The sequence below is a fragment of the Piliocolobus tephrosceles genome, chromosome 12 (genome assembly GCF_002776525.5).
Source record: "Piliocolobus tephrosceles isolate RC106 chromosome 12, ASM277652v3, whole genome shotgun sequence".
Lineage (NCBI taxonomy): Eukaryota > Metazoa > Chordata > Mammalia > Primates > Cercopithecidae > Piliocolobus > Piliocolobus tephrosceles.
The window spans coordinates 120,366,281-120,381,692 of NC_045445.1; the positions used below are offsets into that span (position 1 = coordinate 120,366,281).

Sequence of the window (15,412 nt, forward strand, 5' to 3'; positions counted from 1 at the left end):
CTCTCTAGCACTACAAGATGCTCCACGTTCCTCTTGTATATTCACTGCCCCAGCTTTAAAACCAGCCATTTTTCTGAGGATTCCTGGTTCTTTTTATTTAAGAATGGGGTTAGAAATCAAGATCTGGGTGCTGGGTGTGATCACTGCTGCTGAAGTATCATTGCTCCCAGAGTCTCTCAGTAGAGAGAGCAAGAAAATGTATGTATGTACTCTAACCCATGTGTATACACATTTCCTTAATTATTTCTGCATCTGTCTCTCTCTCTTTCTGTCTCTCTCTCTCTCTCTACATATATATGTGTGTGTGTGTGTGTGTGTGTGTGTGTGTGTGTGTGTATACACAATAGGGCAAAAACCCCGGGATACAGAAAGCCCTCTGTCCTTGCGATAAGGCAGAGGGTCTAACTGAGCTGATAATACAAGCCGTCTGCAGATAGCAAAACTGAAAGAGCACACTGTAACACACACCCGCTGGGGCTTCAGGAGCTGTAAACACTCAACCCTAGACGCCGCTGTGGGGTCAGAGCCCAAAAACACTCCCCACGACCTGCCCTTCTGCATGCTCCCCCTAGGGGGTTGAGCAGTGGGACACCAAAGAAGCAAGCCACACCCCTGTTACATACCCAGCGAGGGGGATAAGGGAAATCTCCTCCCATTTCATATATAAAGCTAATTGTGAGTTCATACTGATGTCTCTAACTCTTATTTGGTACTACAGAGTTCATTTCACCTTTATTTCTTGCTTATCTATAATTTCCCTCTCTGACAGTGAGAAACCTGGTTCTCAACATGCATCATGAATTTACTTATTTATTCAACCCCAGACATACATGCAGGTTGAGAATTAGTAACCACAACCCCAGGGAAAAATAAATTCAGCAACTAGAGTTCAGTTTTTATGTACCATTCCTTTTGTCTTTAGCTTTCAGTTTCCTTCAAAACACCATTCAGCAAAGTTATTTATGCTAACTTCTTTTCCCCCACCTGCTTCAGTAAGGTTATGTCAAACACTGTAATAAAGGCAGATTTCGTTGTCATAATCTATATTCCATCCTGAGATCCCCTGATATCCTGCTGATTTTTTTTTACTATGCATACATTAAAATGTACTCTTTTTTGACGTACAGTTCTATGAGTTTTGACAAATGCATTGAATCATATATCCACTCAGTGTTTTCAGTAACATACAAATCAGTTCCATCATCCTAAATTTCTACAGATTTTTGTTGAGGGGGGACTACTACGAAAAAGCACTTGGAACAAAATCTTTTTTCCTTTAAATACTTGGTTTTATGTGATGATGTTAAGGTCAGTTTATTTCCATATTTCCAAAAACATGTTTAAAACTTTTACAAATATCCTTACTCACCAAGAGTTCCTAATTACAGGCTTTAAAAAAATATTTATAGGTGTGATTATTAATTGTCAATTATAAGTCTTAACAGAGTAGCACTGAAGGCCCAAATACTGTGTCTTACTTTGTAACTCTCACTGCAAAAAAGAGGAGCTTGTCTACAGGATGCAAACTCTTAATGGTTACCTATCATGAATCTCAGTCCCTCACAGTGTTTGTCATACCACTATCTAACAAAGAAATATATATTCAGTGTTCCATTAAGACATGAAATCTAAATTTGAAAATTCAACCCTCTCATTTTACTGTTGAGATTAAGATTGAGAATATTTAAGATAGTGAAGTTCCTAGAAGTCAATCACAGGATGGCTAAGATTCAGTCTATTGTGAATTTATTGCATTATGCTTTTGGCTCACAACATGGTAAAATAAGCACTACTGACAGTCACTGTTGGACTTTGACAGATCTTCAAAATTGTTTTGGCCTACCATTTAGCAATTATGCTCCATTATGCATATTTTTCGTCTCTATTCTTTTCCACACCTGTCTCCTTAAGAAATGGCTACCAGAAGATTTCTTTTTAAAAGTATAGTTTGGCATCTCTCACAACTTTATGCAGATAAATCCTGTGCATAATTAGGAGACAATTACAATATTTCATAAAGGTCATGAAAACCTACACAGAACTGTCCTATAGGCAACCCACATTGGATGAAAATAATTGGTGTTGAAAAATTAAAGCTAAAGGGGCAGCTTCGCCTGCTTATTGAACTGACGGAATTGTTAGTTTTGCCCAGTATCTCATAGCTGTCTGGTGGTTGTATTCTGTTGCTTTCTTCTATGTGCTAATAGGAAACATATGTGCATAAATTAAAACCATAACAATTACTTCATTTTCTAGAACCTAAAAAACATATCTCAGAGATATTGCACGTTCAGTTCCACACCACTGCAATAAAGTGAATATCACAATTAAGTGAGTCACATCATTTTTTGTTTCCCAGTGCATATACAAGTTATGTTTATACTATACTGTAGTCTATTAACTGGGCAATAGCATTATGTCTTAAAAATAATGTACATACTTTAATTAACAATATTTATTAATAAAAATACTAATGATCATCTGAGCCCTCAGAAAGTCATAATCTTTTTGGTGGTGGATGGTCTTGCTTTGATGTTGATGACTGCTGACTGATCATGATGGTGGTTGCTGAAGATGGGAGTGACTGTGGCAATTTCTTAAAATAAGACAACGATGAAGTTTGCCACATGAATTGAATCTTCCTTTCCCAGAATATAGTGCTTTCAAAAAATGTGATGCTGTTTGATAGTATTTTACCCACAGTAGAACTTCTTTCAAAACAGGCATCAATCTTAAACCCTGGCACTGCTTTATCTGCTAAGTTTATGGAATATTCTGGATCCTTTATGGTCAATACAGCAATGTTCACAATGTCTTCACCAGGAGTAGATTCTGCCTCAAGAAACCACTTTCTTTGCTCATCCATAAGAAGTAATTCCCCATCTATTCAAATTTTATCAAGAGACTGCAACAATATAGTCACATACACAGGCCCCACAATTAATTCTAGTTGTCTTGCTATTTCCACTACATCTGCAGTGACTTCTTCTGCTGAAGTGTCGAACTCCTCATACTCAGCCATGAAGGCTGGAATCATCTTCTTCTAAACTCCTGTTAACATTGTGATTCTGACCGCCTTCCATGAATCATGAATGTTCTTAATGGCATCTGGAGTGGCAAATCCTTCCCAGAATAATTTCAATGTACTTTGCTCAGATCCATCAGAGAAATCTGTATCTATGGAACCTATAGCCTTATGAGGCTTATTTCTCAAATAACGAGACTTGAAAGTTGAAATGGCTCCTTGATATAGGGGCTGCAGAATGGATGTTGTGTTAGTAAGCATGAAAACATTAATCTCCTTGCACTTCCCTATCAGAGCTCCTGAGTGACCAGGTACATTGTCAGTTATCAGTTTTATTTTGAAAGGAATCTTTTTTCCCTGAGCAGTAGGTCTCAACAGTGAGATAAAATTATGAGTAAACCATGTTGTAAACAGGTGTGCTATCATCCAGGCTTTGTCATTCCGTTAACAGACCACAGGCAGAGTAGATTTATCATAATTACTAAGGGACCTAGGAATTTTGGAATAGTAAATAAGCATTAGCTTTAACTTAAAGCTACTAGTTGCCTCAGCCTTTAATAAGAGATACAGCCTGTCCTTTGAAGCTTTGAGGCCAGGCATTGACTTCCGTTATCTATCTATGGAAGCAAGCCCTAGATGGCATCTTTTAACAATACAAGGCTATTTTGTTTACATTGAAATCTGTTTAGGCTAGTCACTTCCATCAATGGTTAATATGGTTTGGATGTTTCTTCCCTACAAATCTGATATTGAAATGTAATCCTCAGTGTTGGAGGTGAGGCCTAGGGGGAGGTATTTGGGTCATGAAGGAAGATCCTTCATGAATGATGGCTTAGTGACATCCCACTGGAGATGAGTGAGTTTTCACTGTGAGTTCACATGATATCTGGTTGTTTAAACATGTGTGGCACCTCTCCCCTCTGTCTCTTGCTCCTGCTCTTGCCATGTGACAGCCTGCTCCCACTTCACCTTCTTCCATCAGTAAAAGTTTCCTGAGGCCTCACCATAAACCCAGCAGATGCTGGCATCATGCTTGAACAGCCTATAGACTCATGAGCCAATTAAACGTCCTTTCTTTATAAATTATCCAGCCTCAGGTATTTCTTTATAGTGACATAATGGACTAACACAGAAAATTGTACTGAGGGCGTGGGGGCTCATGCCTGTAATCCCAGCACTTTGGGAGACTGAGGCAGGCAGATCAGGAGTTCGAGACCAGCCTGGGCAACATGGTGAAACCCCATCTTTACTAAAAATAGAAAAATTAGCTAGGCATGTGGCACATACCCGTAATCCCAGCTACTTGGGAGACTGAAGCAGGAGAGTCACTTGAACCTGAGAGGTGGAGGTTGCAGTGAGCCGAGATTGTGCCACTGCACTCCGGCCTAGGCGATAGAGTCTAAAAAAAAAAAAAAAGAAAGAAAGAAAGAAAGAAAGAAAAAGGAAAATAAAAGAGAGAAAATTGCACTGAGAAATGGGACATTGCTACAAAGATACTGGAAAATGTAGAAGTGGTTTTGGAACTGGGTAATGGGCAGAGGTTGGAAGAGTCTGGAGGGCTCAGAAGAAGGCAGGAAGATGAGGGAAAGTTTGCAACTTGTTAAAGACTGGTTGGGTGGTTGTGACCAAAATGCTGATAGAAATATGGACAGTGAAGGCCATACTGATGAGGTCTCAGTTGGGAATGTGGAAGTTATTGAGAACTGCAGTAAAGGTAAATCCTGTTACACCCTAGCAGAGAACTTGGCTGCATTATGTTCATGTCCTAGAGATCTGTGGAAGTTTGAACTTAAGAGGGATGACTTACCCATATCTGGCAGAAGAAATTTCTAAGCAGCAAGGTGTTCAAGAAGCCTGTTAGAAGACTAGATGCTTCTAAAAAGCTAAATCAGGAGCAAAGGAATGACTTAACATTGGAACTTGTATTTAAAAGGGAAGCAGAGCATACAATTTAGGAAAACTCACAGCCTGGCCCCTTGGTAAAGAATCCAGGCAGGCTGCAGAGCAACCACTTCCTAGACACAGTAGCATAACTAAAAGGCAGCCAAGTACTAATATCCAAGACAGTGGTAAAAAGGCCTTAAAGGCATTTCAGAAGTTTTTAAGACAGCCTCTCTCATCACAGGCCCAGAGGCCTAGGAGGAAAGGATTGTTTCAGGTACCAGTCCCAGTGTGTTACTACCCTACTCAGCTTCAGGAAACTGCTCCTCACATCTTGGCTGCTCTGGCTCCAGCCTTGGCTCAAAGCGGCTCAGGCACAGCTCAGGCCACAACTCTGGATGGTGCAAGCCATAAGCCTTGGCAGTGTCTATGCGGTGTCAAGTTGGTGCATGGAATGCAAGAGTGAAGGAGGTTTGGAAGCTTTTCCCTAGATGTCAGAGGATGTATGAAGAAGCCTAGGTGCCAGTAAGAAGCCTTCCACGGAGGCAGAACCCTCACAGGGAGACTACTAGGAAAGTGCAGAGAGGAAATGTGGGGTTGGAGTCCCCACAAAGAGTTCTCCCCACCAGTGCACTGCCTAGTGAAGCTGTGAAAAGGGGGCTGCTGCCCTCCAGACTCCAGAATGGTATAGCCATGGACAGCTTGCATCCTGAGCCTGGAAAAGTTACAGGCACTCAACTCCAACCCGTGATAGCAGTCACACGGGCTGCAACCTGCAAAGCCACAGGGGTAGGGCTGCCCAAGGCCTTAGGAACCCAACCCTTGCCCCAGTATGCCCTGGATATGGGACATGGAGTCAAGGAGATTATTTTGGAGCTTTAAGATTTAATGCTGACCCTGCTGGGTTTCAGACTTGCATGGAGCCTATAGTCTTTTCCTTTTGGCCAGTTTCTTGCTTTCAGAATGGTAGTGTTTATCCAATGCCTGTACCACCATTGTATCTTGTGAGTAAATAACTTGTTTTGATTTTATAGGCTCGTAGGTGGAAGATGAGTCTCAGATGAAACTTAAGACTTTGAACTTGATGCTGGAATGAGTTAAGACTTTTGGAGACTATTGGCAGGGCGTAATGGCATCTTTCAATGTGAGAAGAACATGAGATTTAGGGGGCAAGAGGTGGAATTACATGATTTGAAGATTTATCTCCTCTAACTCTTATTTTGAAATGCAATCCTCAGTATTGGAGGTGGAGCCTGGGGGTGGTGTTTGGATCATGGGGGAAGATCACTCATGAATGGTTTAGCACTGTCTCCTTGGTGATGAGTGAGTTTTCACTCTGAGTTTGCATGAGATCTGGTTGTTCTGGTTGTTTAAAAGTATGTTCCCCCCACTCCTGCCACCTTGTTCCCCTTTTTTGCCGTGTGATGTGTCTTCTCTGGCTTCACCTTCTGACACGAGTAAAAGCTCCATGAGGCCTTACCAGGAGCTGAGCAGATGCCAGTGCTATGCTCTTACAGCCTGCAGAGCCATGAGCTAATAAAACCTTTCTTTACAAATTACCCATCCTCACATACTTTATAGCAATGCAACATACAAACACAATGGTTTTAGTTATATTTTCTGGATAACTTGCTGCAGCACTTGTTGCTTTACCTTGAACTTTTATGTTATAGAGATGCCTTCTTTCCTTACACATAATGAACCAACTTCTGCTAGCTTCATGATTTTCTTCTGCAGCTTGCTCACCTCTGAGCCTTCATAGAACTGAAGAAAGTTAAGGCCTACCTGACTCTGGATTAGGTTTTGGCTTAAGGGAATGTTGTGGTCGGTTTGATCTATGCAGATCACTCAAACTTTCTGCATATCAGCAATAAGGCTGTTTCAGTTTCTTATCATTTATGTGCTCACTGGAGTAGTACTTTTAATTTCCTTCAGAAACGTTTCCTTTTCATTTACAACTTAGTCAACTATTTGGCACAAGATGCCTAGCTTTTGACCTATCTCAGCTTTTCTGATGCTTTCCTCACTAAGCTTAATCATTTCTAGCATTTGATTTAAAGTGAGAAACGTGTGACTCTTCCTTTCACTTGAACACTTAGAGGCCATTGTTGGGTTATTGATTGGCCTATTTTCCATATTCTTGTGTCTTAGGGAATAGGAAGGCCATAATAGAGGGAGACAGACACTGGAATGGCTGATCAGTGGGGCACTGAGAACACACACAACATTGATTGAATAAGTTCATCATGTTATAATGGGCACAGTTCATGGTGTGCCAAAACAGTTACTATGGTGACATCAAATATCACCAATCACATCTTGCCTGTAATCCCAGTTGCTCAGGGGGATCACTTGAGGCCAGGAGTTCCAGACCAGCCTGGGCAACACAGCGAGACCCCACCTCTAACAAAATTTTGTAAAAAAATAGGCTAGCCAGGGGTGGTGGTTCAGGCATGTAGTCCCCCCTACCTGGGAGGCTGGGGTGGGAGGATCCCTTGAACCCAGGAGGCTGCAGTGAGCTATGATTGCACTACTGTGCTCCAGCCTAGGTAATAGAACAAGACTGTCTAAGAAAAAAAAGAAAAGATCATCAATTACAAATCACCATAACAGATAAAATTATAAGGAACATCTGAAGTATGGCAAGAATTACCAAAATGTGGCAGAGGCATGAAGTGACCACATGCTGTTGGAAAAATGGTGCTGATAGACTTGCTTATTGCAGAGTTGCCAAAAAAACTTCAGTTTGTAAACAAAACAAAAGCAATATCTGCAAAGCACAGTAAAGTGAAGTGCAGTAAAACAAAGTATGCCTATACTACATCAGCTTCATTGAGAGAGAGAGAGACAGGGAGAGAGAGAGAACGAGGGAGAGAGGAAGCCAAGGAGGATGACTAAGAGGCAGTTGCCCCCGGCCAGGACTAGGATGAGGTGTAGAGGCTGTGTCCCCCATCTCCAGGGCTGGACTGAGGCCTGAGCACTCCTGCAGCAAAGCCAGCCTTGCCAAATAATGTCTCTATGAGACCGGAGGACTTTCTTTTCTTCCAGGCAGGTTTGGATTTGGGGTGGATTTTAGTTTTGTTTCTCTCCCCTCTTCTTTTTTAATGGTGTATTATCTTTGTTATTTTTAATTTATTTTTTGAGGCAGAGTCTTGCTCTGGAGTCACCCAGGCTGTAGTGCAGTGGTGCAATCTTGGCTCACTGCAAGCTCTGCTGCCCGGGTTCAAGTGATTCTCCTGCCTCAGCCTCCCAAGTAGCTGGGATTACAGGTGCGTGCCACCATGCCCAGCTAATTTTTTTGTGTGTTTTTAGTAGAGACGGGGTTTCAGCATCTTGGCCAGGCTGGTCTTGAACTCCTGACCTCGTGATCCACCCGTCTTGGCCTCACAAAGTGATGGGATTACAGGCATGAGCCACTGCGTTCGGCCAATGGTGTTTTACCTTTGATTCACTTTTAGACCTCACCCCTGGTTGTTATCTTTCTTCATCAACATCTTTTCCCGATTTTGTCCCCTTCTCTCCCCAGATCTCTTAGCTACCTTCCAACCCAGGGAGCAGCAGTGTAGACACGAAGCCACAGGCCTGACACTCTATCTCCTCTCCTTCTTAGAGCCTGGAGCAGGCCAGAAGGAGGTGGTGTTCTCCAGTTCCCCAGCACTGAGGAAGAATGGGGTTCTTACCATGTCACCCTTCCCTTTCTCTCCTGCTCCCAGGACTGGGCCACTTCTGAGTGAGTCAGCGGATCCCAGCTCAGCTCACACTGAGTATGTAAGAATGTATGTGTGTGTGTGTGTATCAAGTTCAACTTCTCCCTTTAGGGACCTATAATTCCTCCAGATGGCAAATGTCCAAGTCTAAGTAACCAGGGGATTTATTCAGTCCAAAGCATGTGGGGGAGGTTGCATCAGTCAGGCTTCAATCAGAGAAACAAACACTCTGATTGAACAAATATAACATGATACACATATGGGGGTGATACACATATAATAAGGGACTTATAATAGGGTCTAGGCCTTATTGAATTGTGAAAGTCGGTTAATCAGTCTCAGTGAGGCTTTTGTCTTTGCATCATATGCTGGAACCTGAAGTCAGCAGGGAAGTCAGGAAGAAGAGATGTTGCAAAGTAGAGGAAGCAAGGGTAAATGGAATCCATGAGGAATATCTGGAGCTCTCAAGGACTGACTGGGACCCAAGTTGATCTTCCACTGCCTCTAAACCTCCAATTTCAATGACATGAATGTCCTGCCAAAAAAAGTGGGCATTCTTTTTTATGGAGCTGGTGAAGAAGAAGGAAGATATGAAGGAGGACTGGAGCAATTGTAGGCCCAGCTGCTGCCCCCATACCAAGGTAAGCCAGGATATAAGCAAAAATATTCATGAGCTGTAGTAGCACCTTTCTTAGCATAAAACAAATGTGGCTACTACTTTACCTTTGCCTCCTAAATCTTTTACCAAATGCCTCTTGTAGCACAAGCAATCTCAGAACCATTCAGGGAACTCTGAGTAAAAGTTTTAGTTTAGCTAAGTGAGCAGAATATAAATCCCCCAGAGGCAGACCTTCTAAACAGCAGGTGGGGAAAGAACTGCGTAATTTATCTGCTTTCACTTTTGCTAACACTGACACTGTCACTTGAAATCCCAAATGATTTTTTAAAAAATGTTTTGTTAATATTATTGCTGGTATGTATCCCATGAAGTTATACAGGGTGCCCCAAACTTGGAATTCTAGTTTTAACTCTCTTCTTATGGACTATAAATTCTCTTTTGGGACTCTTAAGATCTTTTCCTGACAGCAGACCTTGGTAGGGGCTTCTTGAGGCTCCCAGACCCCCGGGCAGTTGTCCCTAACTTTGGATCTCAGTGAGTAGGAACTTCGGTCGTTATGTTCCATTCTAAATTCTAATCTCATTATGCAAATTGCTCTACATTTTCCCAAAATCACAGAGATAATACTCATTTCAAGAAGTATTATCAAAGAAAGCCATTGTTAGGACACAGGATGTTTCATTACATCCTTCTTTCCCAAGAAAAGTCTGTAAAGAATGGTGTGGTATAGTTCATGGGTGTTGGGAAAAGGGGATCTTCTGAATTCATTCACACAAATAACACATACAAAATAAAGACGAATATTTTTATTGAGTAGTAATTGGACATCCAGTGCCCTTATTTAATTGATATTAAATGAGGCATAAAACAATTTTTAAAGCAATTTAAACAGCAGAGAGAATTTTAAGCAATGTGAGGATGTCAAATAGGATTTTTCTACCAATTACACCAAATGGTTATGTGTAAGTATAAACAATTTTTATTGCAACTTGTTCTTAAAAGTTAGTTAAAATGTATTTTCAAATATGAGAGATTTTTATACCAGTAGCTGGCATTTACAGGAAATAGCTGTCCCAGGAGGACTTCCTGGAAGGTAACCCTGTAGGAGTTCCCAACCTTAAAACTTCAAGAAAACTTAATGCACAGAGTAAACAATGTCATGTGATCAAATCTAATTTAGTTCTTACCAGCTACAGTGTATTCAAATTTTTAAAAATTATTAATATAGGGATTCAGAAAATGTAGACAATCTTATGTTATTTATTCTGAGGGAATGAATTATCTGGTTAGGAATTAATCTACACACTACTTCTTCCCTTTTCCTTTTCTGAGACCGTGTGTGTGCACAGCCAAGTGTTAGGAATTAATTTGCACACTAATTCTCCTTTCCTTTTCTGAGATTGTGTGTGTGCAGCCAAGTGTCAGTATCGATAGAACAAAACTATAGTTTGTCTTATTTTACTTCTAAAGAGGAAACATATTTCTGAAATTTTCAGGTTAACTGAAGAACTTGATCTTCAGAAAAAATTGTTAAAGATGAAAAAAAGTAAAAAGGTAACTGTTTTCAGAATGTCAGATTTGAGTAGAGGCATCTAATAAGGGTATTAATATTTTCAACAAAATTCAGAAAATCTAGAGGTCAACTATAAGGGAACAAGGGAAAAGAGGCATAAATAAGTTGCGTATGCACTCATGTAAGAATAAGGGGTAACAAAAGAGGCATAAAGAAACCAAGAGGAAAGGAATGAGAGAAAGAATGTATGGAAGAAAGAAAGGAAAGTAGAGAGGAAGGAATGGAAGAGATGGTTTTCAGCATATATTGTGGAAATTAGGAGACAAAAAGCAAATCTATGAATCTATTGACAATTCTAAATTAGTCAAACTGAATTTTAAAGTCCAGTGTACTTAGGTGGCATCTAGCTGGACTGGGTATGAGGCCTTCAGGATGGCACGCACTGCACTCGGTCTTGGCCCTCCTCCTCCTCGGATGTCTCTGAGGTGCTGGAAGACTCATCCGATTCTTCATCTGGAAATTCGGCTTCACCACTTCTCCAGCCCCGGTGATGACCTCTCTGTGTCAGGTGACGCATGAGGAACCAAAGCATGTACTGGTCAAACAGGCTGGCATGGTGCAAGCTATCTTCATCTCGTTCCCACTTGTTCTTCTTAATCACCTTCTTTAATCCAGTAAGCTCGGTGGCAGCTTTAGCTGTGGGTGTCCAGATCTTCACATTATGATCTAGGCCACTGGTCGCCAGCACAGGTAGGTAAGGGTGGGGTTCAAGACAGTTTATTGTACCTTCTCTGTTCCCCTTTAGGAACTGGATGATCTGGCAGGATGATTTCTCCCAGAAGAAGATATGCCCGCAATCACTACCGCTCACAACAAACTCACTCCTGGGGCCATAGAAATTAACACCTTTGACTGTGGTATTATTTCGGTGCCCCTTAAATCTCTTAGTGTATTGAGCACCATCACTGTGACAGGAGTTGAAGAGGTAAATATCTTCATCATTGTAGCTGGCCAGGAGCTCGGTGCCATCGTGACTGTACACAACACAGGTGATGTTTGTTGGGAAAACACAATTAACCAGATGATGAGGAGTGAATTTCTTGAGCACTCCATTGTTTTCTTTCTCATCAATTCTCCTCTGGTCATAAATTCTTACAAACTGATCTTGTCCGCCCACTGCAAATTGGTAGGTATTGGCGGGATTCACAGTAATTGTATACAGTCCCACTTTCTTATCCTTTTCTCTTGTTACCACAACTTTTGAAGCTGGCCGGTCTTGTCTGAGGTCAATGGTGAAGACAACAGCATCTTCACCCGAAGTGAGGAACTGAGAAGGAGAGTCTGGCACCAGAGCCAACTTGTGGGCAGGTCCCCTGTGCTGGGCCACACACTTAGTATTCTCGAAATATGATGCATTAATTAGTTCTGCTACCCGTACCTGCCCATCACGGGCACACATGGCCAGGGTGGAATCACCACAGTTAGGAAGGAATTTGGCCTGGAAGACATTGTTTGTGTGACCACTTTCAAAGTTGAGTACTGGCCTCTGCCGTACCCAGTCCCACACTATCACCTTTAGGTCATCACCGCTACTGGCCAGCCGGGTGCCACGCTGGTTAAAGTGTACAGTATTAACACAACCGACATGGTCTGCAAGACGATATTGCAGGCGGAAACGCTGCACAAAGGCTCTTGCCCCACAGGCCTCATATACAAAGCGGGCGCTTGAACCCAGCTGCCGCTGGCGAAGAGCAGTAAGGACTTGCCAGCGAGGTCGGGGCAGGGCAGACGTCTCTGAGGAAACCCACTCCTCCAGCGCCGGATCCTCCTCTAACAAATACTGCTCATGGTTGGCGCCACTGCCTTGTGGACCCGCCCGAGGCTGTTCTTCTTCCTCCTCCTCCTCCGCCTCCTCTCCTCCCTCCGCCTCCTCCCTTCCCTCCTCCTGCATCTCCTCTTCTTCCTCCCTTTCTGTCTCCTCCTCTCCCACTAAAGGGTAATGGAATAAACTTTCACCACTCGTGGGGAAATGCTGAAAGTCCTCCATGCTGTCAAGTTCCATGTCTTCACTTGCACTTTCTCGGTCTGAGCTTCGATTTTCTGTGCCGACATCGTAGGGGAATCCACCATCCCTGGTATCACCGCCATCTCCGGTCATTGTCACAGTCTGCTCTGAGGCCGCCATTTCAGTGTCTGAGGAGGCCTCTGTCGCCGCCACCGCTCCAGACTGCTCCTCTGGGCTGCTGAACAGGTTTTCAGTCCCTAGGTCTGGTAAGCCATCTGTGCTTCCCTCTCGGTGGGACATCTCGAACGATCTTTGCTGTAGCTGATCTGGAACTGCAAAGGCCAGGCCCCTAAAAGCTCTGGGAAGAAAGTTGGCCTGCGGTTAGGACTGATGGTCGTGAAGGAAGTAAGCACGTGACAATCAAACGCCAATCTGATTGGCTAAAGGGGACAATAAACTATTCTGCCGAGGCAGTTGCCAGTATGGGATCCCATGAGGTTCAGAAAGCTTCTTACCTGCTCGCCTCCTCGCAGCATCCAGATTGCTCTAGGTTTCCCAAGCCCAGAGCCCCATCCCGACAGGCATCTTACACTGTGAGTAGCTGCGGCTTTTTGAAGATGAAACTTGCTGCACCTTGGAAAATGTTCTTATTAGAGAACCATGAGCAAAAGTGATCCTCTTTAAGCAAAATAGTTTTTAGAAGCCTCTCAGTATTTTGCTTGAAGGTAATGTACTCTATAAAATGAAGATGTAGGCAAGAACAGTGAAAAGTTAGCTAAGTGTCCTACAGCTAGTGACTTTTTGACATACAAGAAATATCTTAAATCGAGCAGCTTGAGGGAAACCTTGAGTGCTCTAACTGGTAGAATCGATATAGGGTTGCCAGATAAAATATGGTATGCATAGTTAATTGCATTTCAGATGAAGGATGAATACTTTTTTTAGTATGAGTAGGTCTCAAATATTACGTTAGATATATTGCCACTAAAATTTTATTTATTATTTATCTGAAATTCAAATTTAACATGGTGTCCTCTATTTTTATTTGTTAAATCTGGCAGGCTCCTTTAGTGAAAAGAATTTAGACCCTCAGTGTAATGAAGGCTGAAATCAACTGATCAATTGAAAGTGGACATTGAAATGAGTAATGGCTTCACCTATTTGAGATAGAAGTAGTACTTCCTTTTTTTCTTATGCCACTAGAGTTCCTATATATCTATTTAGAGTTAATTCAATTTAAGATAGGGAACACCAACACAATTTTATGGAAAAAGAAATTATGTGATGTCATAGAACTATAAAATCTTTTACATATCACCCACAATATGTCAGAGGTTTCTGTGGGGCCTCTAAGGAACAGAAAACAGCTCTACAGAGACAGTTAATTGGCATTACTGTGTTAATTTAATAGTTTCTGTGAATGAATTATCTAAGGTGATGTCAGCATATTTTCAAAGGGCTACAGTAAACTGCTAACTAAGAATGCCAGAATGAGGAAAACAAAGTTTTCCTCGGAGTAACTGCAAGGTAAATGCAAAATTGATTAAAAGTAGAAGTACACAGTCTTCTAAAGAAAGCGGATGGTTCCAAGGCCAATAGTAACAGAAAGATATGTAAAAGAGTATTCATAGCAACTTGTAAAGCCTAGCACAGCAAACTGAAAACCACTGAAAAGCCCATCAAGAATAACATGAATATATAATGGAATAATGTACAGAAGTGAGTAGAGTAGACTAGAATTGAATACATGAGCATGGATGAATCTTTAACACAATGATGAGTGAAAACACAATTAACAAGGATAGTCAATAATTTCAATTTTTTGCAAGTCTATATTATTTTCATATAAAATAACATCATTTAAAAAGGCAAGGGAGTAATTGATTCACAACTCAGGATAATGATTAAATTTCAAAAAGAGAAGAAGGTTGAAATCTGAGAAAGATGCAACTTCAAAAATTCTTGGCATTATTTATATCTTATCCTCAGTATAGGTGTCCAGTTATTCCTTTTATTATTTATTGCTAGGCATACACATTTTATGTGTATGATATATTGCATAGTAATTCTTTAAAAGAATTCATGTTCACAAACAAAGGGTCTTGCTCAGCCATGGAACACAAAAACAGGAAACCTAGAGCATCAAAGCCTAACATACCCATAAAGGAATTGCCCAGGAAAGGAAATGTCTTAGTCCATTTTGCTTTGCTCTAAAGGAATAGCTGAGGCTGGGTAAGTTAGAAAGAAAAGTGGTTTTTTTTACTTGGTTAAAAGGTCAGCAGGCTGTACAAGAGGCAGGCACGAGGTTCTGCTTTTAGTGAGGAACTCAGGAAGCTTTAATCATGGCAGAAGGAGAAGGGGAGCAGGAGTGTCACGTGGTAAGAGAGGGAGCGGGAAAAGAGGAGGTGCAAAACTCTTTTTAACAATCACATCTTGTGAGAACTAATAGAGTGAGAAATTACTCATTACCTGGAGAGAGGGCACCAAGCCATTCATAAAGGATCTATCCCCATGATCCAAACACCTCCCACCTGGCCCCACTTTCAACACTGGGCATCAATTTTTTTGATAGCTTTTAATTGTGCTTTTCTTCAACTTAGTTCATTAAAATATATTTATTTTAAATATCCTATAAATAAAGTGACCACCAACTAATGTGGAA

At 41.6% G+C, this 15,412-nt stretch overlaps 1 protein-coding gene across 3 annotated transcripts in view; it reads right to left on the reverse strand.

Annotated features, from left to right (window-relative positions):
• Positions 1–10,019: 10,019 nt before the first annotated feature.
• Positions 10,020–15,412, reverse strand: part of DCAF8L2 (DDB1 and CUL4 associated factor 8 like 2) — a 178,037-nt gene continuing 172,644 nt past the window's right edge. For all 3 annotated transcript variants that reach the window (XM_023202198.2, XM_023202197.2, XM_023202196.2), the window contains one exon: positions 10,020–13,108. In XM_023202198.2, coding sequence (XP_023057966.1) covers positions 11,173–13,050 — 1,878 coding nt within the window. In that variant the 5' untranslated portion in view covers positions 13,051–13,108 and the 3' untranslated portion in view covers positions 10,020–11,172. The remainder of the gene's footprint in view (positions 13,109–15,412) is intronic.